Here is a 26,767-nt window from a genome sequence, read left to right as displayed (position 1 = left end):
GTTTCCTATCTCCTCGATCTTTCCTCTTTGCAATAGATAACGCTGCCGATCACAGGGGGAGGGGAGGGGGAGTTTCAGGACCTGGCCAGCAGTAACGATTTCATAGCAAAGGCAGAGAGAGACTCTGCAGCTGTCCCTGACACACACAGAAAGAAAGGGGGTTCCACAGCCTGGAGTCACAAGGCAGTACAGCCGGTGTAACGTGAGAATTACCTACCCCGTGAGAATTACCTACCCTCGTCACTTCCGGCCAGAAACAGCTGAGCAGCGCAGCAGTGCGCATGCTCAGAGCCCCGGATACCTAATGGAAGAACAGAGGAGCTTACTAGTGCGCATGCGCACTAGTATGAAACGATCACGGTGTACTGTGAAAAAAACCTACCGACGCGGCGCTTACATAAAACAGCTGTGCTGAAATACGAGTCATCTCCGCTCCTGTCCCAGTCACTTCCCTGCTCTCGGCAAGTAAATATAAAAGCGGCTTTCGGCTCCGTGATTTATGTTTTCATACAGCCGCCGCCGCCGCTTTTATATTTACTATCCGAGAGCAGGGAAGTGACCGGGACAGGAGCGGAGATCACTCGTATTTCAGCACAGCTGTTTTAATGTACCCGCTGCATTACACACACTGCCGAGTACCGGAAGTGACGAGGGGTAGGTTTTTCTCACGGGTAGGTAATTCTCACGGAACACCGGCTCTCCTTTCCTGCAGAAGCCCGGGCCCCTCTTCTGAAGTGACTGTTTCTTTTCTCCCTGACCTCGATATGACTCACTTCCTCACTGACGTCAGGAAATGGGCGGAGAGGAAAGGAGGGGGGGAGGGGGGAGGTCACGGAAGCCGTGCTGTGAGAGAGAGACAGACAGTGTGTGCACGCTGCAGCTTCACAGAAAAGACGGAGCTCGCTGACAGTCGGGGAAAGCAGCACAACTAATCGATAATGACAATCGTTGACAACGATTGTAATTATCGATTTTGTCGATTAGTTGTTTCAGCCCTAATTAAATGCTGTCAATATACAGTGCCTTGCGTAAGTATTTGGCCCCCTTGAACTTTTCGACCTTTTGCCACATTTCAGGCTTCAAACATAAAGATATAAAACTGTAATTTTTTGTGAAGAATCAACAAGTGGGACACAATCATGAAGTGGAACAAAATTTATTGGATATTTCAAACTTTGTTAACAAATAAAAACTGAAAAATTGGGCGTGCAAAATTATTCAGCCCCTTTACTTTCAGTGCAGCAAACTCTCTCCAGAAGTTCAGTGAAGATCTCTGAATGATCCAATGATGACCTAAATGACTAATGATGATAAATAGAATCCACCTGTGTGTAATCAAGTCTCTGTATAAATGCACCTGCACTGTGATAGTCTCAGAGGTCCGTTTAAAGCGCAGAGAGCATCATGAAGAACAAGGAACACACCAGGCAGGTCCGAGATACTGTTGTGGAGAAGTTTAAAGCCGGATTTGGATACAAAAAGATTTCACAAGCTTTAAACATCCCAAGGAGCACTGTGCAAGCGATAATATTGAAATGGAAGGAGTATCAGACCCCTGCAAATCTACGAAGACCTGGCCGTCCCTCTAAACTTTCAGCTCATACAAGGAGAAGACTGATCAGAGATGCAGCCAAGAGGCCCATGATCACTCTGGATAAACTGCAGAGATCTACAGCTGAGGTGGGAGACTCTGTCCATAGGACAACAATCAGTCGTATACTGCACAAATCTGGCCTTTATGGAAGAGTGGCAAGAAGAAAGCCATTTCTTAAAGATATCCATAAAAAGTGTAATTTAAAGTTTGCCACAAGCCACCTGGGAGACACCAAACATGTGGAAGAAGGTGCTCTGGTCAGATGAAACCAAAATCGAACTTTTTGGCAACAATGCAAAACGTTATGCTTGGCGTAAGAGCAACACAGCTCATCACCCTGAACACACCATCCCCACTGTCAAACATGGTGGTGGCAGCATCATGGTTTGGGCCTGCTTTTCTTCAGCAGGGACAGGGAAGATGGTGAAAATTGATGGGAAGAGCCAAATACAGGACCATTCTGGAAGAAAACCTGATGAAGTCTGCAAAAGACCTGAGACTGGGACGGAGATTTGTCTTCCAACAAGACAATGATCCAAAACATAAAGCAAAATCTACAATGGAATGGTTCACAAATAAACATATCCAGGTGTTAGAATGGCCAAGTCAAAGTCCAGACCTGAATCCAATTGAGAATCTGTGGAAAGAACTGAAAACTGCTGTTCCCAAACGCTCTCCATCCAACCTCACTGAGCTCGAGCTGTTTTGCAAGGAGGAATGGGCAAAAATTTCAGTCTCTCGATGTGCAAAACTGATAGAGACATACCCCAAGCGACTTACAGCTGTAATCGCAGCAAAAGGTGGCGCTACAAAGTATTAACTTAAGGGGGCTGAATAATTTTGCACGCCCAATTTTTCAGTTTTTTATTTGTTAAAAAAGATTGAAATATCCAATAAATTTCGTTCCACTTCATGATTGTGTCCCACTTGTTGTTGATTCTTCACAAAAAAATACAGTTTTATATATTTTTATGTTTTAAGCCTGAAATGTGGCAAAAGGTCGAAAAGTTCAAAGGGGCCGAATACTTTCGCAAGGCACTGTACAGGACAGTAGAGGCAGATTCTGATTACTGTGTGTACATGGACCCATAGCATAAATAAGAAACTATTTTCAGCTCCATAAAAAAAAAAAAAAGGTAGGCATGATAGATCTCAATGCACAGTATTTTGCGTCTGTGTGCAAGAGCCCTGACGTCATTTCCAGCAGGAGGATCGCTGCAGTGACTTGGCCCATTTTTTTCCATAGTCTGTCTAGAAGGTGGAAACCAAAACGAGAGGGCAGATAATAATCACAGCCGGATTCCGATCCCTTCTGTAAGGTGAACTCTGCCTAATATATGCAAATAATTCATTTTCACTTGCCTTACAAAACAGAAAGTCCACATAAAAATATAAGCCGTGCATTCCCTTACCTGCAGGCATGTCTTTACAACAGGCAGACTATCCTAGCGGTTGGGGATAAAGGGACCGTCAAGCCTGCAGAGAAATGTAAAACAAAATTAGTTTTTATTATGAAAAAAAATAAACATCAGAAATAATGGTAAAGGGCAGTAATCCGGTCACATTCCATTTTACAGTCATCAAATAAAATAAAGGACTTCCAATTGGCTGCTATGGGTTACGGCAACCGGCACTTCCTTACCGTCTGCCCTTCTTTGTAAAGTAACCCACAGACGGTCATAGAGCTGAGCAAACGTCACACTCCACATGCAAAACTGTAAATCTGTGCAAATCACAGTGGAAGAAGGACGAAGCGACTATCAAAACACATTTTTATTTATTCGTACCCTTTTGTACAGGATTGGGAGCTTATGCAAAACAAATACTTTTTCTGCACAATGACAGTCATAGGCCAGAATCAATGTTTTATCACACTACAAGCCTGCAAATTATAGCGATTATATATTAAAAAAAAAAAAAAGGGAAAGGAGGACGACTTTGAGGTGCCACACACTACTCAAAAAATAAGGAAATGGATACTAAAATTATTAAAATGCAAAACAAAAAATTGTATTCATTAACCACTTGCCGACCGGTCACATTGACTGTACTGCGGCAAAGTGTCTCGTTCCCGTGTCGCTGGACCCCTCCCCTTGTGGGCGGCGTGCGTGCGCGCCGCCGGCTCGCTCCCGCTGTATTCAGTCACAGCTGGAGTCGGGCCAGGGGAGGAGAGGCGGTGATCACTGCCGCTCTTCCCCGATCGTCGGGGAATCGAGTTTAGAGATCCGCCCGCTTGTGTAAACAAAGCGGGCGGATCTCCTAAGTGACAGGCAGGGACAGATTGCAGGGTTCAGCATAGCTGAACATCCGATCTGTCCCTGTGTCACTCAGTCTCCTCCCCCCACAGACGTTAGTAAGCACCAGGCATACATTAACCCCTCCCTCTCCAATAAAATTAACCCCTTCCCTGCCAGTGTCATTTTTACAGTAACAGTGCATATGTATAGCACTGATTACTGCAGTAATGTCACTGGTACCCCCAAAAGTGTAATAAAAGTCAGTCAAGGGTCCGATCTGTCCTCCGCAATGTCGCAGTCCCGCAAAAAAAGTCACAGATCGCTGCCATTACTCGTTAAAAAATAAATAAAATAAAAAAGGACAGAAATCTTTCCCTTAGTTAGTAACGCAATAACTTTTGCGCAAACCAATCAAAATACGCTTATTGCGATTTTTTTACCAAAAATATGTGGCAGAAAACAAATTGGCCTAAAATTTAAAAAAAAATTAGATTTTTACATTTTTTTTGGGGGGGGGGGGGAATTTCATATAAAAAAAATGTGAAAAATATTGTTATTTTTTCAAAATCGTCGCTCTTTTTTTGTTTATAGCGCAAAAAGTAAAAAATCGCACAGGTGATCAAATACCACCAAAAGAAAGCTCTGTTTGTGGGGGAAAAAGGACATCAATTTCGTTTTGGTACAGCCTCGCACGACCGTGCAATTGTCAGGTAAAGTCGCACAGCGTCGAATGGCAAAAAGTGGCCCAGACTTACGTAAGACAGCAAAATCCTTCGGTGGTAAAGTGGTTAAAAACTTATACATCAATAAAAGCAACAGTGACCTGTCAATACAGTATATATATATATATATATATATATATATATATATATATATATATATACACACACACACACACACACACACACACATACACACACACACATATTTATATTTATTTATTTATTTATTTTTTTTAAGCAGAGACCCTAGAGAATAAAATGCCGATCGTTGCAATCTTTTATGTTTTTATGTCACACTGTATTTGCACAGAATTCTTTCAAATGCAGTTTTTTAGGAAAGAATACACTTTAATGAATTAAAAAAAAAAAAAAAAAAAAAAACAGTAAAGTTAGCCACATTTTTTGGTATAAATGTAAAAGATGATGTTCCCCCAAGAATCGGCAGAGAATGGTGATCTTTATTCTAAGCAAAAAAAATTGTGCTTCTCATTTTATCCAGAATCGTGCAGCTCTACTGGACAGTGATAAGCATCCGAGATTGCAAACTACAATGATGAGAAGTTGCCACTGTTGCACTTTCATGAAACAAATCTGGTCCATTACATAGGCAGAGCATTGGCAGCACGGGTCAAGGCAGGAGAAGAAGGATCATCCTAATCCTCCATAAAGCCCCCACCTTCATAACAATACGGCAGCTGAACTTCCTATATCTCTGTTCTCAGAGAATCCCTTAAAGTGACACTGAGTCCCGATTCACACTATAGTGATGTCAGACATCACATGTGATTCGGAGGGCACTGCCCTGAAAATCACATGCGGTGTCTGTGCGATGCGAATTCAGCCATGCACATTTTATGGCTGAATTTGCATCGGATTCAGACTGAACACGCACAGTACCCTTTTTTTTTGGGTCCGCAGCAGAATCGGATCGCATGGTGGTTCACACCTATGCAATCCGAATAATGTCTGAACTGACAGTTCGCACTGCGATATGCAAACTGATCTGGGGGTGTCACTAACTTTGTATTGACATTCCCAGCGATTCGCATATGGCAGTGTGAACTTCAATGCGATGCAGGATCCCGCAAATCTTTGCCCCCCCCCCCCCAGCACAATTCCTCTACTCCTAAAATTCCCCCTCCTTGTACATATATCCCCCCCCCCCTATTCCCACACACTTCAAATCCCCCCAAATTTCCCCTCTTAGAACAATACTTACCCCCTGCCAACCCCTCCAAACTCCCCCTTCCGACACAAATCTCCTCCCCTCCAATCTCCTTATGGGACCCCCCCACCTCACAGTGCCCAGGGCAGCCGTCCCTTCTGCCCATCCCCTGTCCCGGCCCTGGAGGTTTGACTTCATATTATATGGTTTTGGTAAATCTAAAGGGAAAAAAAAAAAAAAAAAAATTGTATAGTGTGTATCCAACTTTACTCTATCCAAAGTAAAAAAAGTTTTGCCCATAGTTCAACTATAAAGTGATTCTAAAAGGCAGAAGAAGGTTTTTTTTTTTGTTTTTGTTTTTTTAAACTTAACCACTTAAGCCCCGGAAGATTTTACCCCCTTCCTGACCAGGGCCTATTTTGCGATTCGGCACTGCGTGAGTTTAACGGACGATTGTGGGGTCGTGTGACGCTGTACCTAAACTAATTTGACGTCCTTTTTTTCCCACAAACAGAGCTTTCTTTTGGTGGTATTTGATCACCTCTGCGATTTTTTGATCATGCGCTATAAATAAAAAAAGAGCGACAATTTTGAAAAAATAACAATATTTGATCTGCGATTTTTTTTGCGGTACTGCGACATTGCAGCGGACAGATCGGACCCTTGACTGACATTTTTGACACTTTTGGGGGTACCAGTGACATTACTGCAGTAATCAGTGCTATACATATGCACTGTTACTATAAAAATGACACTGGCAGGGAAGGGGTTAACTTTTTTTGAGAGGGAGGGGTTAAGTGTGTCCCTAGGGGCGTGCGTCTAACTGTGATTGGTTGTGGCTTGAGGTGTAAGAACAGAGATCAACGGTTCTACATAGCAGAACCGTATGATCTCCATTCCTACACAGGGAAGAATGACAGGCGGCTTTGTTTACATTAGCCGCCTGCCTTTCTCCCGCTGTAACAGACAATCGCGAGTGCCCGGCGGACATCGGGTCTGCCGGGCACACGCACGGGGGGTCCGTGAGCGAGCGGGAGCGCGCCTCCGTCGGTGCGCGCTCGCTCCCTAGAGCCTCACAGGCTAGCGACGTAGACCTACGTCACTTTGCCTGTGAGGGTCTGACTGCCAACGTAAATCGTCGTTAGGCAGTTGGTTAATGCATTCTTTGCATGAAGACAAAAAAAATGCAGTGATGTTGCACAAGAGACTCAGCTGCCTGGGACTCTTCCTCCTGATTGGCTGGGACACAGCAGCTGGCACCATTGGCTCCCCCTGCTGTCAATTAATGTTAGTGAGCCAATGAGGAGAGAAAGAAGGCAGGGCCAAGCCACAGCTCGGTGTCTGAAACAACACACAGAGCAGCAGCTCGGCTCGGGTGCCCCCATAGCAAGCAGGGGCCAGGAGCACCAGCAGGGGACCCGAGAAGAGGAGGATCCGGGCTGCCCTGTCCAAAACCAACTGCACAGAGGAGGTAAGTATAACATGATGGCATTTTTAACCACTTCCGGACCGCCCGCCCGCCGCAGTTTTACGTCGCTACTTTGATGTTATACGGATATATATAATATAACATATAACATTATACGGATGTTATGGCAGCAGATAGCCGCGGGATCACTTTTATGGGCGGTGAGAGAGGTGCCTCCCCCCCCCCCTGCCGCTTCCTAGTCGTTGGTAACAGGGAAAACGATCCGGTCCTTTCAGGTCCTAGGCAGGAAGTCGAGTGAGGGCACTCTATGGCCTTGGAGGAACGGAGTGACGTCATACGTCGCTTCCTTCCAATGGCCTAAAAGGGCCCATTTTTTTAATTCTCCTTCCCCCCAATTCACTCATTCATTCTCTCTCCTCCAACTCACTCATTCATTCACTCCCCTTCCCCCAATTCACTCATTCATTTTTTCATGCTGAAACAAAAAAAAAAAAAAGGGACCTTTTTTTTTTTTTCTTTTAAGCGTAGATGTGAGATCTGAAGTATTTTTGACCCCAGATCTTACATTAAAGAGGACCTGTCCTGCCTTTTTCTATTACAAGGGATATTTACATTCCTTGTAATAGGAATAAAAGTGATCAAAGATGTGAAAAAAAAAAAAAAAAAAAAAAAGGAAGGGACAGTGTAAAACTAAAAAAGAAAAAGAAAAATTTAGGAGCGCCCCGTAGGGCTGAACGATAGTCGATGTGATATCGACTATCGTTCTGCAGGCACGGGCGATATTCATATCGCCGAAGCCACGATATTCAGGCTTTAGGCAGGGTGGGGAAGAAGTCAGGACTCGGGGGGAGGAGGAGGAGGACTCGCAGTGATTGCATCCGTCCCACACTTCCCTCCCAGCTCTGCCTCTAGTATCCAGCCGACCATTACTCCGCCCTGCTCCGCCCATTGTCTCTCCTGGCTGCATCGGGGGCGGGATCAGGCTGTAATCTTTTTCAATGGACAATGGGCGGAGCAGGGCGGAGTAATGGTCGGCTGTTGACTAAGAGGGAGAGCTGGGAGGGCTGGAGTACGGGGCGGATTGCATGGCGGCGGAGAGGCTACAGTGTTTGCAGCAGGAGAGGGGGGAGGGATGTCTGGAGCATGGCGGAGGAGCACCGCGGGACAAAGGCTGCTACCGACAGCCTGCTTCCTCTACACTCCGGCTCCGACACAAGGCTCGGGCGGGAGAAGTTCTACGAGTGTGGTGGATCCCCTGGCAGAAAGCTGAGCTCTGCTAACGGATCCCTCCTCCGGAGACTGTCTGGGAGAAATATCGCGATATAGATCGTTAAAAACGAAATATCGCAATATACTTTTTTCCCCAATATCGTGCAGCCCTAGCGCCCCGTGCCTCCGAGCTTGTGCGCCGAATCGAACGCATATGCAAGTTTCGCCCACATATGTAAACGGAGGTATCACCGCGATCGCTAGAGCAATAATTTGAGCCCTAGACCTCCTCTGTAACGCTAAACTGGTAACCTTTAGACATTTTTTAAAGCATCGCCTATGGAGATGATTAAGTACCAATGTTTGTCGCTATTCCACGAACGTGTGCAATTTTGAAGCATGACATGTTGGGTATCTATTTACTCGAGGTAACATTATCTTTCACATTATAGAAAAAAAAATTGGGCTAACTTTACTGTTTTCCTATTTTCTAATTCAAAAATTTATTTTTTTTTTCCCCAAAAAATTGCGTTTGTAAGACCGCTGCGCAAATACAGTGTGATAAAGTATTGCAACGATCTCTCATTTTATTCTCTAGGGTCTCTGCTAAAAATATATATATATATAAATAAACGTTTGGGGGTTCCAAGTAATTTTCTAGTAAAAAAAAAATACTGATTTTAACTTCTCAAAAGGAGCAAGGTCAAAGTGTATGTAAAACTACTATACCCCACTCACCCAGCGCTATGAAATATATCATAAAAATAATAGAAATTTAAATGAATAACCTTGTAAAGGTACAGCAGCTGCTATTAACCACTTGCTGACCGCCCACAGAAATATTACTGCAGCAGTGCGGCTCCCCTGGGTCCAGCGACGTAGACCTACGTCACTGGAGGGGAAGTGATTTCAGCGACGCAGCGGAAGTCGGGCCGGGGGGAGGAGAGGCGGCAATCGCAGCCTTCCTCCCCTGATCGACCGGGAAACGGTGAGAAGACCCGCCTGCTTTTGTAAATAAAGCAGGCGGATCTTTTCAGTGACAGACAGGAAGAGATTAGCAGATTCAGCATAGCTGAACCTGCGATCTCTCTGTGTCACAGAACCCCCTCCCCCCCCCCCACCACACACACAAAAGTCAAAAAGAATGAGGCATGTATTTAACTCCTTGATCACCCACAGTGTTAACCCATTTCCTGCCAGTGTCATTAGTACAGTAACAGTGCATATTTTTAGCACTGATTACTGTAGTAATGTCACTGGTACCCTCAAAAGTGTCAAAAATGTCAGTTAGGGGTCCAATCTGTCCGCCGCAATGTCGCAGTCCAGCAAAAAAAAAAAAAAACAACAATCGCAATTCGCCACCATTACTAGTAAAAAAAAAAAAAAGAAAAAGAACATAATAGTTAGTAAACTTTTGCACAGACCAATCAAAACACGCTTATTGCGATTTTTTTTGTACCAAAAATATGTAGCAGAAAACAAATTGGCCTAAAATGTTAGAAAATTTAGATTATTCATTTTTTTTTTTTTGGAGAATGTCATATAGCAGAATGTGAAAAATATTGTTTTTTTTTTTTCAAAATTGTCGCTCGATTTTTGTTTATAGAGCAAAAAAAAAAAAAAAAAAAAAAAAAAAAAAAAAAAAAAAAAAACGCAAAAATCGCACAGGTGATCAAATACCACCAAAAGAAAGCTCTATTTGTGGGGGGGGGGGAAGGATGTAAATTTCATTTTGGTACAGTGTCGCACGACCGCGCAATTGTCTGTTAAAGTAATGTAGCGCTGAATCGCAAAATATGGCCTGGTCAGAAAGGGGGTAAAATCTTCCGGGGCTTAAGTGGTTAAATAAACAATGATTATACAGCAGGTGTGTGAAATAACTCAGAAAGCACTTTGTGTCCTCTGAAAATAAGATCACACTAGCAGCGCTAAAACTAAGGGTCCTTTCACAGGAACGATCCAATCAGATCGGCCTGTCAGTTTTTTTAGGCGGACCGGATCTGATCCTCCATGCATCCCTATGGGGCAGCAGCTTGCTATGGGGGCACCGAGCCGAGTCACAGCTTCCATTTAGAAACGGGGCTGCCGTTCCGCCCCACCGCCTCTCTCTCATGATTGGCTAACTGACTTTGATTGACAACCGTGGGTACCAATGGCGCTGCGGCTGTGTCCCAGCCAATCAGGAGGGAGAGTTCCTGACTCCCAAGTGACTCAAGGACATCGCCCACTCACAGACGGACATGGAGACCGGCCAATGACTATGTGCCTTTCACAGAGAGGATGAATGGGCATGGGCCGCACGAGAGCCCTGATTGGCCGCGGCTGTTACTTAGCAGAGTGTGCTGACATGTGACATCGCTGGACAAAGGAGGACCTCAGATAAGTTTTAGGGGGGCTGCTACACCCCGAAGATTTTTATTTATTTTTTTATCTTAAAGAGGAAGTAAAGCCTAAAGAATAATTTGTACCATAGGTAAGTCTATAATAAGGCTTCCCTATAGGAAGTGTAAATATCTGTTGAGGATATTCTATTTACAGTGCATGCAGCCTATGATGTCATCGGGGCATGCGCCCTGAATGAACGACCGCCCGTGCCGTCCCTACAGACACCTGTGCCATGAATGACGACTTCCCCGGGCATGCGCGGAGTGACGTCATCGCGGCTCCGGTCTGTCACACAGCCCGAGTCCGCGGACCCAGAAGGAAGACTGGGAGAAAATGGACGATGCCTCCAGTGACATCACATTGCTGAAGGGCTTCGTTTTCAGGTAAGTGTCACATAATGTGCTAGTATGTAATGCCTACTAGCACATTATGCCTTTACCTTACACGTCCCAAAAAAAAAAAAGAAGAAGTAACCAGCGGTTCACAACCACTTTAATGCATAAAATGCATTGAGATGAAAAAACCTTCTGACTTTACAACTTCTTTAAACTCTTCATTCTGCTGTGCAGTGCAGTGCAGTGCGAGTCACCTCTGTGATGTCATCCCGGGAGCTCATCACTGATAAGGATCCCCCTTCTGGTAGAGGAGGGTGGAGTCCCGCACTGAGCAGAGAGGGGACTGTGAAGATCAGTATGCTGCCCTTCAGCCGGGCGATGGCTGCTTCCCTTGTAACAGACTTTATAGGGAAGCCTACTGCTAGAGATTACTGGGATCCATGAGACAATGATAATGTGCAGCAATCCTTATCACTTCATGGCCAATGACATTCCCATTCCTCCAACTCACTCATTCATTCCCCCCCAACTCACTCATTCATTCCCATTCCCCCCCCCCCAACTCACTCATTTATTTCCATTCCCCCCAACTCACTCATTCATTCCCCTTCCCCCAACTCACTCATTCATTCCCCCAACTCACTCATTCATTCCCATCCCCCCCCCAACTCACTCATTCATTCCCCTTCCCCCAACTCACTCATTCATTCCCCCAACTCACTCATTCATTCCCATCCCCCCCCCCAACTCACTCATTCATTCCCATCCCCCCCCCCAACTCACTCATTCATTCCCATTCCCCCCCCCCCGAACTCACTCATTCATTCCCATTCCCCCCCCCCCGAACTCACTCATTCATTCCCATTCCCCCCCCCCCGAACTCACTCATTCATTCCCATTCCCCCCCCCCCCAACTCACTCATTTATTTCCATTCCCCCCAACTCACTCATTCATTTCCATTCCCCCCAACTCACTCATTCATTTCCATTCCCCCCCAACTCACTCATTCATTTCCATTCCCCCCCAACTCACTCATTCATTTCCATTCCCCCCCAACTCACTCATTCATTCCCCTTCCCCCAACTCGCTCATTCATTCCCCCAACTCACTCATTCATTCCCATTCCCCCCCCCCGAACTCACTCATTCATTCCCATCCCCCCCCGAACTCACTCATTCATTCCCATTCCCCCCCCCCCGAACTCACTCATTCATTCCCATCCCCCCCCCAACTCGCTCATTCATTCCCATCCCCCCAACTCGCTCATTCATTCCCATTCCCCCCCAACTCACTCATTCATTCCCACAACTCACTCATTCATTCCCCCAACTCACTCATTCATTCCCATTCCCCCCCCCCAACTCACTCATTCCCCCCCAACTCACTCATTCATTTCCATTCGCCCCCAACTCACTCATTCATTCATTCCCATTCCCCTTCCCCCAACTCACTCATTCATTCCCCTTCCCCCAACTCACTCATTCCCCTTCCCCCAACTCACTCACTCATTCCCCTTCCCCCAACTCACTCACTCATTCATTCCCATTCCCCCAACCCACTCACTCATTCATTGTGGCAATACAAATGATAATCTGCAAGATGCTGCAATCCATAGCAATCACTCAGCAGGCTGTACTCTGCACACGGCCCCCATCCCGACCCTCCACTCAGCCCACGATGTTCTCCCGGCCCCTGCACTCTGCACATGATATACCCCTGGCCCCTTGGCATGACATCCTCCTGACCCCTGCGCTCTGCGCATGGCATCCTCCTGGCCCCTGCGCTCTGCGCATGGCATCCTCCTGACCCCTGCGCTCTGCGCATGGCATCCTCCTGACCCCTGCGCTCTGCGCATGGCATCCTCCTGACCCCTGCGCTCTGCGCATGACATCCTCCTGACCCCTGCGCTCTGCGCATGACATCCTCCTGACCCCTGCGCTCTGCGCATGGCATCCTCCTGACCCCTGCGCTCTGCGCATGGCATCCTCCTGACCCCTGCGCTCTGCGCATGGCATCCTCCTGACCCCTGCGCTCTGCGCATGGCATCCTCCTGACCCCTGCGCTCTGCGCATGGCATCCTCCTGACCCCTGCGCTCTGCGCATGACATCCTCCTGACCCCTGCGCTCTGCGCATGACATCCTCCTGACCCCTGCGCTCTGCGCATGACATCCTCCTGACCCCTGCGCTCTGCGCATGGCATCCTCCTGACCCCTGCGCTCTGCGCATGGCATCCTCCTGACCCCTGCGCATGACATACTCCTGAGAGCACTGAGCTTTGTACATGACATACTCCTGACACCTGCACTGTGTACATAATGATAACACAGACTATATACAATGACAACACAGACTATATACAATGACAACACAGACTATATACAATGATAACACAGACTATATACACAATGATAACACAGACTATATACAATGATAACACAGACTATATACAATGATAGCACAGACTATATACAATGATAACAGACTATATACAATGATAGCACAGACTATATACAATGATAGCACAGACTATATACAATGATAACACAGACTATATACAATGATAACACAGACTATATACAATGATAGCACAGACTATATACAATGATAGCACAGACTATATACAATGATAACACAGACTATATACAATGATAGCACAGACTATATACAATGATAACAGACTATATACAATGATAGCACAGACTATATACAATGATAACACAGACTATATACAATGATAACACAGACTATATACAATGATAGCACAGACTATATACAATGATAACACAGACTATATACAATGATAGCACAGACTATATACAATGATAGCACAGACTATATACAATGATAGCACAGACTATATACAATGATAGCACAGACTATATACAATGATAGCACAGACTATATACAATGATAGCAGACTATATACAATGATAGCACAGACTATATACAATGATAACACAGACTATATACAATGATAGCAGACTATATACAATGATAACACAGACTATATACAATGATAGCACAGACTATATACAATGATAACAGACTATATACAATGATAGCACAGACTATATACAATGATAACACAGACTATATACAATGATAGCAGACTATATACAATGATAGCACAGACTATATACAATGATAGCACAGACTATATACAATGATAACACAGACTATATACAATGACAACACAGACTATATACAATGATAACACAGACTATATACAATGATAGCACAGACTATATACAATGATAGCACAGACTATATACAATGATAGCACAGACTATATACAATGATAACACAGACTATATACAATGATAGCACAGACTATATACAATGATAACACAGACTATATACAATGATAACAGACTATATACAATGATAGCACAGACTATATACAATGATAACACAGACTATATACAATGATAACAGACTATATACAATGATAGCACAGACTATATACAATGATAACACAGACTATATACAATGATAACACAGACTATATACAATGATAGCACAGACTATATACAATGATAGCACAGACTATATACAATGATAGCACAGACTATATACAATGATAACACAGACTATATACAATGATAACAGACTATATACAATGATAGCACAGACTATATACAATGATAGCAGACTATATACAATGATAGCACAGACTATATACAATGATAACACAGACTATATACAATGATAACACAGACTATATACACAATGATAACACAGACTATATACAATGATAACACAGACTATATACAATGATAGCAGACTATATACAATGATAACACAGACTATATAGAATGATAACACAGACTATATACGATAGCAGACTATATACAATGATAACACAGACTATATACAATGATAACACAGACTATATACAATGATAGCACAGACTATATACAATGATAACACAGACTATATACAATGATAACACAGACTATATACAATGATAGCACAGACTATATACAATGATAGCACAGACTATATACAATGATAGCACAGACTATATACAATGATAACACAGACTATATACAATGATAGCACAGACTATATACAATGATAACACAGACTATATACAATGATAACACAGACTATATACAATGATAACACAGACTATATACAATGATAACAGACTATATACAATGATAACACAGACTATATACAATGATAGCACAGACTATATACAATGATAACACAGACTATATACAATGATAACACAGACTATATACAATGATAGCACAGACTATATACAATGATAACACAGACTATATACAATGATAACACAGACTATATACAATGATAGCACAGACTATATACAATGATAACACAGACTATATACAATGATAGCACAGACTATATACAATGATAACACAGACTATATACAATGATAACACAGACTATATACAATGATAGCACAGACTATATACAATGATAACAGACTATATACAATGATAACACAGACTATATACAATGATAACACAGACTATATACAATGATAGCACAGACTATATACAATGATAGCACAGACTATATACAATGATAGCACAGACTATATACAATGATAACACAGACTATATACAATGATAGCACAGACTATATACAATGATAACACAGACTATATACAATGATAACACAGACTATATACAATGATAACACAGACTATATACAATGATAACAGACTATATACAATGATAACACAGACTATATACAATGATAGCACAGACTATATACAATGATAACACAGACTATATACAATGATAACACAGACTATATACAATGATAACACAGACTATATACAATGATAACACAGACTATATACAATGATAGCACAGACTATATACAATGATAACACAGACTATATACAATGATAGCACAGACTATATACAATGATAACACAGACTATATACAATGATAACACAGACTATATACAATGATAGCACAGACTATATACAATGATAGCACAGACTATATACAATGATAACACAGACTATATACAATGATAGCACAGACTATATACAATGATAGCACAGACTATATACAATGATAACACAGACTATATACAATGATAGCACAGACTATATACAATGATAGCACAGACTATATACAATGATAGCACAGACTATATACAATGATAGCACAGACTATATACAATGATAGCACAGACTATATACAATGATAGCAGACTATATACAGGGGGAAGGGGTATAAAAATCAGAGCAGATGTGAATTAGTAACCAATCGCTTCTATCTTCAGCTTCTTCAGTTAAGCCTTGAAAATGAAAGCTAGAAGCTGATTGGCTGCCATACATTGATAGCTCCCTCTCTATGTATCCGGGTCTGTCCTTCTACAATGTCAGGGATCGGCCTCAGGCTGTCTAATACATGACGGAGAACATCTGTCCCCGGTCCCGTCCACCTACCTGCCCGCCTTGGCCGCTCCTCGCACTGCCAGGATATTCCAGGATCTCCCTGCTGCTCACTTCCCCACTCCGCCCCGCCCATTTACAGACTGACATGGAGATCGGCCAATGACTGTGCGCCTTTCACAGAGAGGATGAATGGGCATGGGCCGCACGAGAGCCCTGATTGGCCGCGGCGGTTGTTGTTACTTTGCAGAGTGTGTTGGCATGTGACACAGACTCAGAGTGAGCGCTAGAGAGCGAGTTCATAGAAGACAGTTTAGGATCCGGAGCTTCCGTGAGGGCGGCCATGTTCCTGAAGGCCAGCTCTGCGGATTTCTAATTCATGAGGCTTTTGCAATATGGCCGAATATTGGAGACAATCTGAGAGGGGGAGTTTTATTAGTCTGTATGTTGTTGGGAAGTGTCCTGATTTCTCAGGCTTTAGTCAGAGGAAATAAATGGTTCCTGATTGTCCCTGGGACTATCTCTTGTATGGACCCAAATGTCTTCAGCTGTCCATCTGTTTCATCTGATATATAGACAGATATAGATACAGACCTCTATAAGAAATGTACTACTAAAGTATAAAGGAAAAACTTTTTTTAAACTTTTAAATAGATTTGTGAGGGGTTAGAACACCTGTCAGGGTTTTTTTTGCTGTTCGTGTCCTCATTAGAGAGAGTCTCCCTCTCTATTGGTAATGTTTACCATTATCAGTGAAAGTAAATCCTATATTGTGGGGTGTCACCAGAGCAGGAAGAGAGGGGAAATCTTCCTATGGGGACACTGAGCAGTACACCATACAAGAATAAATCCTGCCTAAGATCTAAACACATCCCCCCACTGATCCAATGGGGGCCCCAACCCAGTACAGCAGGGCTGGTTGTACCCCGCATTAGTGGCTCTGCTCATAGTACAATGATAAAGAAAGCCTTATCTCATTGGGAAGATTTCTGTTCACTTCCTGTACTGTAGACACACCAGGAAGTGAGAGGAGATCTTTCTCTGTTCCTGGATTGAGCGATGACACAATTGTGGCAATCCCAGAGCTTGTTTAGCGGTCATTATGGTGTGTGCTGAATGTATACAGTATATCGCACACAAATCAGTCCCCTCCTACTACCTATCACTCTGTGACCAGTCAGTGAAAAAATCTACCACACTCACAGACCTGACCCCTTAACTCTTTGTGTTACATAATCCTGACCTCTGAACTCTGTGTGCTACTTAATCCTGAACTCTGTATGCTACTTAATTCTGACCCCTGAACTCTGTGTGCTACTTAATCCCGACCCCTGAACTCTGTGTGCTACCTAATCCCGACCCCTGAACTCTGTGTGCTACTTAATCCTGACCCCTGAACTCTGTGTGCTACTTAATCTTGACCCCTGAACTCTGTGTGCTACTTAATCCTGACCCCTGAACTCTGTGTGCTACTTAATCCTGACCCCTGAACTCTGTGTGCTCCTTAATCCTGATCCCTGAACTCTGTTTGCTCCTTAATCCTGAACTCTGTGTGCTACTTAATCCTGACCCCTGAACTCTGTGTGCTACTTAATCCTGACCCCTGAACTCTGTGTACTACTTAATCCTGACCCCTGAACTCTGTGTGCTACTTAATCCTGACCCCTGAACTCTTTGTGCTACTTAATCTCGACCCCTGAACTCTGTGTGCTACTTAATCCCGACCCCTGAACTCTGTGTGCTACTTAATCCCGACCCCTGAACTCTGTGTGCTACTTAATCCTGACCCCTGAACTCTGTGTGCTACTTAATCTTGACCCCTGAACTCTGTGTGCTACTTAATCCTGACCCCTGAACTCTGTGTGCTCCTTAATCCTGATCCCTGAACTCTGTTTGCTCCTTAATCCTGAACTCTGTGTGCTCCTTAATCCTGACCCCTGAACTCTGTGTGCTACTTAATCCTGACCCCTGAACTCTGTGTGCTACTTAATCCTGACCCCTGAACTCTTTGTGCTACTTAATCTCGACCCCTGAACTCTGTGTGCTACTTAATCCCGACCCCTGAACTCTGTGTGCTACTTAATCCCGACCCCTGAACTCTGTGTGCTACTTAATCCTGACCCCTGAACTCTGTGTGCTACTTAATCTTGACCCCTGAACTCTGTGTGCTACTTAATCCTGACCCCTGAACTCTGTGTGCTCCTTAATCCTGATCCCTGAACTCTGTTTGCTCCTTAATCCTGAACTCTGTGTGCTACTTAATCCTGACCCCTGAACTCTGTGTGCTACTTAATCCTGACCCCTGAACTCTGTGTGCTACTTAATCCTGACCCCTGAACTCTGTGTGCTACTTAATCCTGACCCCTGAACTCTGTGTGCTACTTAATCTCGACCCCTGAACTCTGTGTGCTACTTAATCCTGACCCCTGAACTCTGTTTGCTCCTTAATCCTGAACTCTGTATGCTACTTAATCCTGACCCCTGAACTCTGTGTGCTACTTAATCCTGACCCCTGAACTCTGTGTGCTACTTAATCCTGACCCCTGAACTCTGTGTGCTACTTAATCCTGACCCCTGAACTCTGTGTGCTACTTAATCCCGACCCCTGAACTCTGTGTGCTACTTAATCCCGACCCCTGAACTCTGTGTGCTACTTAATCCTGACCCCTGAACTCTGTGTGCTACTTAATCTTGACCCCTGAACTCTGTGTGCTACTTAATCCTGACCCCTGAACTCTGTGTGCTCCTTAATCCTGATCCCTGAACTCTGTTTGCTCCTTAATCCTGAACTCTGTATGCTACTTAATCCTGACCCCTGAACTCTGTGTGCTACTTAATCCTGACCCCTGAACTCTGTGTGCTACTTAATCCTGACCCCTGAACTCTGTGTGCTACTTAATCCTGACCCCTGAACTCTGTGTGCTACTTAATCCCGACCCCTGAACTCTGTGTGCTACTTAATCCCGACCCCTGAACTCTGTGTGCTACTTAATCCTGACCCCTGAACTCTGTGTGCTACTTAATCTTGACCCCTGAACTCTGTGTGCTACTTAATCCTGACCCCTGAACTCTGTGTGCTCCTTAATCCTGATCCCTGAACTCTGTTTGCTCCTTAATCCTGAACTCTGTGTGCTACTTAATCCTGACCCCTGAACTCTGTGTGCTACTTAATCCTGACCCCTGAACTCTGTGTGCTACTTAATCCTGACCCCTGAACTCTGTGTGCTACTTAATCCTGACCCCTGAACTCTGTGTGCTACTTAATCCTGACCCCTGAACTCTGTGTGCTACTTAATCCTGACCCCTGAACTCTGTTTGCTCCTTAATCCTGAACTCTGTATGCTACTTAATCCTGACCCCTGAACTCTGTGTGCTACTTAATCCTGACCCCTGAACTCTGTGTGCTACTTAATCCTGACCCCTGAACTCTGTGTGCTACTTAATCCTGACCCCTGAACTCTGTGTGCTACTTAATCCCGACCCCTGAACTCTGTGTGCTACTTAATCCCGACCCCTGAACTCTGTGTGCTCCCCAAATCTGACCCCTAAACTCTGTGTGCTACTTAATCTTTGCCCCCTGAACTCTGTGTGCTACATAATCCTGACCCCTGAACTCTGTTTGCTCTTTAATCCTGAACTCTGTATGCTACTTAATCCTGACCCCTGAACTCTGTGTGCTACTTAATCCTGACCCCTGAACTCTGTGTGCTACTTAATCTCGACCCCTGAACTCTGTGTGCTACTTAATCCCGACCCCTGAACTCTGTGTGCTACTTAATCCCGACCCCTGAACTCTGTGTGCTACTTAATCCTGACCCCTGAACTTTGTGTGCTCGCCAATTCTGACCCCTAAACTCTGTGTGCTACTTAATCTTTGCCCCTGAACTCTGTGTGTTAGATAATCCTGACCCCTGAACTCTGTGTGTTAGATAATCCTGACCCCTGAACTCTGTGTGTTAGATAATCCTGACTTCTGAACTCTGTTTTCTACCTAATTCTGACCCCTGAACTCTGTGTGCTACTTAATTCTGACCCCTGAACTCTGTGTGCTACTTAATCCTGACCCCTAAACTCTTTGTGATCCCTTATTCTGACCCTAAACTCTGTTTGCTACTTAAATCTGACCCCTGAACTCTGTGTGCTACTTAATCCTTGCCGCTGAACTCTATGTGCTACGTAACGATGACCCCTAAACTCTGTGTGCTACCTAATCCTGACCCCCTGAACTCTGTGTGCTACTTTATCCTTGCCCCCAACTCTGTATGTTACATAATCATGACCTCTGAACTCTGTGTGCTATTTAACCCTGACCCCTAAACTCTGTTTGCTACTTAGTCCTGACCCATGAACTTTGTGTGCAATTTAATCCTGATCCCTGAACTCTGTGTGCTACCTAGCCCTGACCCCTGAACTCTGTGTGCTACTTAGTCCTGACCCATGAACTTTGTGTGCTACTTAATCCTGACCTCTGAACTCTGTGTGCTACTTAACCCTGACCCCTGAACTCCATTTGCTACTTAATCCTGACCCCTGGACTCTGTGTGCTATTTAATCCTGACCCCTGAACTCCATTTGCTATGTAATCCTGACCCCTAAACTCTGTTTGCTACCTAATTCTGACCCCTGAACTCTGTGTGTACTACTTAATTCTTTTGACCCCTGAACTCTGTGTGCTACTTAATCCTGACCCCTAAACTCTGTGTGATCCCTTATCCTGACCCTAAACTCTGTGTGCTACTTAATCCTGGCCGCTGAACTCTATGTGCTACGTAATGATGACCCCTGAACTCTGTGTGCTACCTAATCCTGACCCCTGAACTCTGTGTGCTACTTAATCCTGACCCCTGAACTCTGTGTGCTACTTAATCCTGACCCCTGAACTCTGTGTGCTACTTAATCCTGACCCCTGAACTCTGTGTGCTACTTAATCCCGACCCCTGAACTCTGTGTGCTACTTAATCCCGACCCCTGAACTCTGTGTGCTCCCCAAATCTGACCCCTAAACTCTGTGTGCTACTTAATCTTTGCCCCCTGAACTCTGTGTGCTACATAATCCTGACCCCTGAACTCTGTTTGCTCTTTAATCCTGAACTCTGTATGCTACTTAATCCTGACCCCTGAACTCTGTGTGCTACTTAATCCTGACCCCTGAACTCTGTGTGCTACTTAATCTCGACCCCTGAACTCTGTGTGCTACTTAATCCCGACCCCTGAACTCTGTGTGCTACTTAATCCCGACCCCTGAACTCTGTGTGCTACTTAATCCTGACCCCTGAACTTTGTGTGCTCGCCAATTCTGACCCCTAAACTCTGTGTGCTACTTAATCTTTGCCCCTGAACTCTGTGTGTTAGATAATCCTGACCCCTGAACTCTGTGTGTTAGATAATCCTGACCCCTGAACTCTGTGTGTTAGATAATCCTGACTTCTGAACTCTGTTTTCTACCTAATTCTGACCCCTGAACTCTGTGTGCTACTTAATTCTGACCCCTGAACTCTGTGTGCTACTTAATCCTGACCCCTAAACTCTTTGTGATCCCTTATTCTGACCCTAAACTCTGTTTGCTACTTAAATCTGACCCCTGAACTCTGTGTGCTACTTAATCCTTGCCGCTGAACTCTATGTGCTACGTAACGATGACCCCTAAACTCTGTGTGCTACCTAATCCTGACCCCCTGAACTCTGTGTGCTACTTTATCCTTGCCCCCAACTCTGTATGTTACATAATCATGACCTCTGAACTCTGTGTGCTATTTAACCCTGACCCCTAAACTCTGTTTGCTACTTAGTCCTGACCCATGAACTTTGTGTGCAATTTAATCCTGATCCCTGAACTCTGTGTGCTACCTAGCCCTGACCCCTGAACTCTGTGTGCTACTTAGTCCTGACCCATGAACTTTGTGTGCTACTTAATCCTGACCTCTGAACTCTGTGTGCTACTTAACCCTGACCCCTGAACTCCATTTGCTACTTAATCCTGACCCCTGGACTCTGTGTGCTATTTAATCCTGACCCCTGAACTCCATTTGCTATGTAATCCTGACCCCTAAACTCTGTTTGCTACCTAATTCTGACCCCTGAACTCTGTGTGTACTACTTAATTCTTTTGACCCCTGAACTCTGTGTGCTACTTAATCCTGACCCCTAAACTCTGTGTGATCCCTTATCCTGACCCTAAACTCTGTGTGCTACTTAATCCTGGCCGCTGAACTCTATGTGCTACGTAATGATGACCCCTGAACTCTGTGTGCTACCTAATCCTGACCCCTGAACTCTGTGTGCTACTTAAAGTGGAGTTCCGGCCTCGGGGGTAAATTTTAGCTAGAAAATACCCCCCGGGACAGTCAGGGCTAGTACATTCCATAATGGATAGCCTCTAAACTGTCCAGGGTCGCACTTAGCTGTAAGAAGAAATACTTACCTTGAAAAGTTCTTCTCCAGCGCTGCCATCTCAGGTGTGGGTAGCTGAAGCCCCAGCGTCCCTCTTCGTGTTCTCTTCTGTGACGTCGGAGTCCCACAATGCACTGCACTGGCCCCGCTCGTCACTTCCGGTGCAAGCGCGGCATCCCCGCACAGCTTCTGGGCATGCCCAGAAGCTTTTTAGCAGGGAATGCCAGGCCTGCACCGGAAGTGACGAGCGGGGCCAGTGCAGGCGCATTGACTCCTGGGAGCGATGACGTTCAGCTCCCAGCAGTCATCGCAAACCGGAAGTGACGGCGTGGGCCGTGGCCGCAGAGGGAGGAAGTGGAAGGTAAGTGTATTTTCTTCTATAATAAGGTAAGTGACCAAAAAAAATAAAAAAAATCGGCAGTATCCATTTCTTTTTCAGGTTGCACTCAGCAAGCGGATGGCCCAAAATTGATTTTTTTCAATTTTGAGGCCGGAACTCCGCTTTAATCCTTGCCCCTGAACTCTGTGTGTTACATAATCATTCCCGCTCCGTAGGGAAAGAAGGGAAGCAGCCACTCAGGACACACAGAATGGTGATGGGTAAGCCGAGGTAGGGGTAACAGGCAGACAAGGGTAGTCAAGGGACAGGCCAAAGGTCAGGGTAACAGGCAAACAGGAATAGTCAGAGACAAGCCAAAGTCGGTACACAGAAGAGTAGTTCAAGCACACAGGAAACTAACACTGTTGAACAGCAAAGCAGACCTGCAGTGCACTGGTTAATATAGACTTCCTGTGATGACCTGGGTAGGGCAGGAACAGGAAGGAGAGGTGATAAAAAGAAACCAGAAGTGCAGTCTGACCTCTAATACAGACATGATGGGACAGGTAAGCTTTGCCAAACTATTGCAAGTCCATGACAGTACCCCCCCCTCTTACGTGGCCTCCCCCTACCCCGCCGGGGCCGGGTTTAGAGGGACACCTCAGATGAAACCTTCTTAACAGACGAGGTGCAAAGACCTCCGATGCAGGAACCCAAGACCTCTCCCCAGGACCAAAGCCTTTCCAATGAACAAGGTACTGAAGAACGCCTCTACAGAGTCGGGAATACAGAACTTGACTGACCTCGTATTCCTGATTATCCTCAGAGACCGGTGCCATGGTAGGGAAAGGACGAGAGAACTTATTGAGGACTAAAGGCTTCAGAAGGGAAACATGGAAGGAGTTAGCAATTCTGAGGCTTTTGGGGATCTGAAGTTTGAAACAAACCGGATTCAGTTTAGAAATTATAGTAAATGGACCAATGAATCTTGGAGCAAACTTCAGGGAAGGCACTCGAAGCTTGATGTTCCTGGTGGAGAGCCAAACTTTGTCCCCTGGCTGAAGAGAAGGTGGTTTACGCCTGCGGCGGTCAGCAAAGCAGCTGTCCGGAGGGAATTATGAACGTCACTCCAGATAGAATTGAAGGACTCCGGAGCTGAAGCCAATGCAGGAATATCCGGAGAACAGGCCATGGGAAGCGGAAGTTGAGGGAGTCTTCCATAAACTGTGAAAAAGGGTGTTTTCCTGCGAACTGGTATTTACATGATTGTTATGGGAAAATTCCGCCCACGGAAGTAGAGAGGACCAATCGTCATGATGAGCGGAGACTAAGGTGCGAAGAAAAACCTCTAACTCCTGATTAACCCTCTCCGTCTGCCCATTGGATTGAAGATGGTAAGAAGAGGAAAAATCCAAGGCAATATTGAGGGATTTGCAAAAGGCTCTCCAGAAACGAGACGTAAATTGAACGCCCCTGTCGGAAACAATGTGAGAAGGAACCCCATGGAGGCGAAAAATTTGTCGAATAAAAATGGGAACCAAGGCAGGAGCAGAAGGAAGACCAGGAAGGGGAACAAAATGAACCATCTTGGAAAACCGATCGACTATCACCCAAATGACCGTAATACCGTCCGACAGTGGGAGATCTGTGATAAAATCCATGGCAGTATGAGCCCAGGGTTCCTTAGGAATGGGCAAAGGCATGAGGAGACCAGCAGGAGCTTGTGTGGAGGATTTAGACTGAGCACAGACATGACAAGCCTTGACATAGTCTTTGACCTCCGAGCGGAGATTAGGCCACCAGTAGTGACGGCTGATGAGCAAGAAGGAGTGGAGGAACCCTGCGTGGCCCGCCCCCAACGAAGAATCTTAGTTCTTAGCTCAGTGGGGACAAAGGTCTTACCAGGAGGAATCTTCGAGACCAGGGTGGTAGAATGGGCAATAATGCATGAAGTGGGGATGATCGGCTCAGGTTCAGGAGTGGACTCCTCGTGCAAAGTGTCAAAGGACCTAGAAAGTGCATCAGCCCGACTGTTGCAGGAACCAGATTTGTACGTAATCGTGAAATTAAAACGGGAAAAGAAAAAACTCCACCTGGCCTGTCTGGGATTAAAACGTTTAGCATTCTGTAGGTACTGTAAATTCTTGTGATCGATGAAGATCGTTATGGGGCGAGGAGAACCTTCCAAAAGATGACGCCACTCTTCCAGCGCCAATTTGATTGCGAGAAGTTCCCGGTCGCCGATGGCATAATTTCTCTCTGCCTGAGAAAATTTTTGGGAAAAGAACGCACATGGTTGACGTTTCTTCTCAAAGAGTTGAAGAAGAACAGCTCCCACCCCCACTAAAGAAGCGTCTACTTCAATAAAGAATGCATCCCCAGGATTAGGTCTCCTCAAGAGAGGCCCAGAGATAAAGGCCTGTTTCAGGCGCGGCATTCCCTGCTAAACAGCTTCTGGGCATGCCCAGAAGCTGTTTAGCAGGGAATGCCGCGCCTGCACCGGAAGTGACGAGCGGGGCCGGTGCAGGCGCATTGACTCCTGGGAGCGATGACGTTCAGCTCCCAGGAGTCATCGCGAGCTGGAAGAGACGGGGCGGGCCGCGGCCGCAGAGGGAGGAAGTGGAAGCAAGGTAAGTATATTTTCTTCAAAAACAAGGTAAGTGAACAAAAAAAAATCGGGAGCATCCATTTCTTTTTCAGGTGACCCTCAGCAAGCGGATGGCCAAAAATCGTTTTTTTTCGATTTTGAGGCCGGAAATCCGCTTTAAGCTACCTAAGCTGTATATAATGGTGCTGGTGGGGAGGCACTGTACCAAGTGAATTGCATTTACTTTTTATGAATAATTAAATACTACGGTACACTATGAGATTTTCTTCTGGCATTTTTTAATACATTACTACATGAGCTTCAGGATATCCTAAGGACCCAAAAGATTGAGGTGAATTCTTAACCACTTTAACGCTGCTCACTGTGCTGCTACTGCTATATTCAGTCACAGCGGGAGTCGGGCCAAGGGAGGAGTGGCGGCGATCGCCGCTGCTCTTCCCCGATCGTCGGGGAATAAAGTGTGGAGATCCGCCCGCTTCTGTAAACACAAGCGGGCGGATCTCCTAAGTGACAGGCAGGGTCAGATTGCAGGCTTCAGCATAGCTGTCCCTGTGTCACTCAGTCCCCTCCCCCCACACACGTTAGTAAGCACCAGGCATACATTAACCCCTTGATCACCAATACAAATTAACTCCTTCCCTGCCAGTGTCACTTTTACAGTATCAGTGCATATTTATAGCACTGATTACTGTAGTAATGTCACTGGTACCCCCAAAAGTGTCAGAAATGTCAGTCAGGGGTCCGATCTGTCCGCCGCAATGTCGCAGTCCCGCAAAAAAAATCGCAGATCGCCGCCATTACTCGTTTAAAAAAAACACCAAAAATTACATAAATCTTTCCCTTAGTTAGTAAACGCAATAACTTTTGCGCAAACCAATCAAAATACGTTTATTGCGATTTTTTTTACCAAACATAGGTAGCAGAAAACAAATTGGCCAAAAATTTTAAAAAAATTAGATTTTTACATTTTTTGGGGGGAATTTCATAT

General features: G+C 45.0%; 1 protein-coding gene across 1 annotated transcript in view; it reads right to left on the bottom strand.

The window, feature by feature from the left end:
* Positions 1-16,594, bottom strand: part of EFR3A (EFR3 homolog A) — a 284,658-nt gene extending 268,064 nt beyond the window's left edge. Inside the window, exons 1-2 of the mRNA XM_082258096.1 lie at positions 16,517-16,594; positions 3,007-3,070 (exon numbers count right to left, since the gene is read on the bottom strand). Of these exons, the coding sequence (XP_082114222.1) occupies positions 3,007-3,016 (10 nt within the window). The 5' untranslated portion in view covers positions 3,017-3,070; positions 16,517-16,594. The remainder of the gene's footprint in view (positions 1-3,006; positions 3,071-16,516) is intronic.
* Between the last annotated feature and the right edge of the window lie 10,173 nt (positions 16,595-26,767).

The sequence above is a fragment of the Pelophylax lessonae genome (assembly GCF_965119305.1).
Source record: "Pelophylax lessonae genome assembly, chromosome: 5".
NCBI classification, from domain to species: Eukaryota; Metazoa; Chordata; class Amphibia; order Anura; family Ranidae; genus Pelophylax; species Pelophylax lessonae.
The sequence above is the reverse complement of the archived record's forward strand: the minus strand, read 5'-3'. Positions and strand labels throughout refer to the sequence as shown.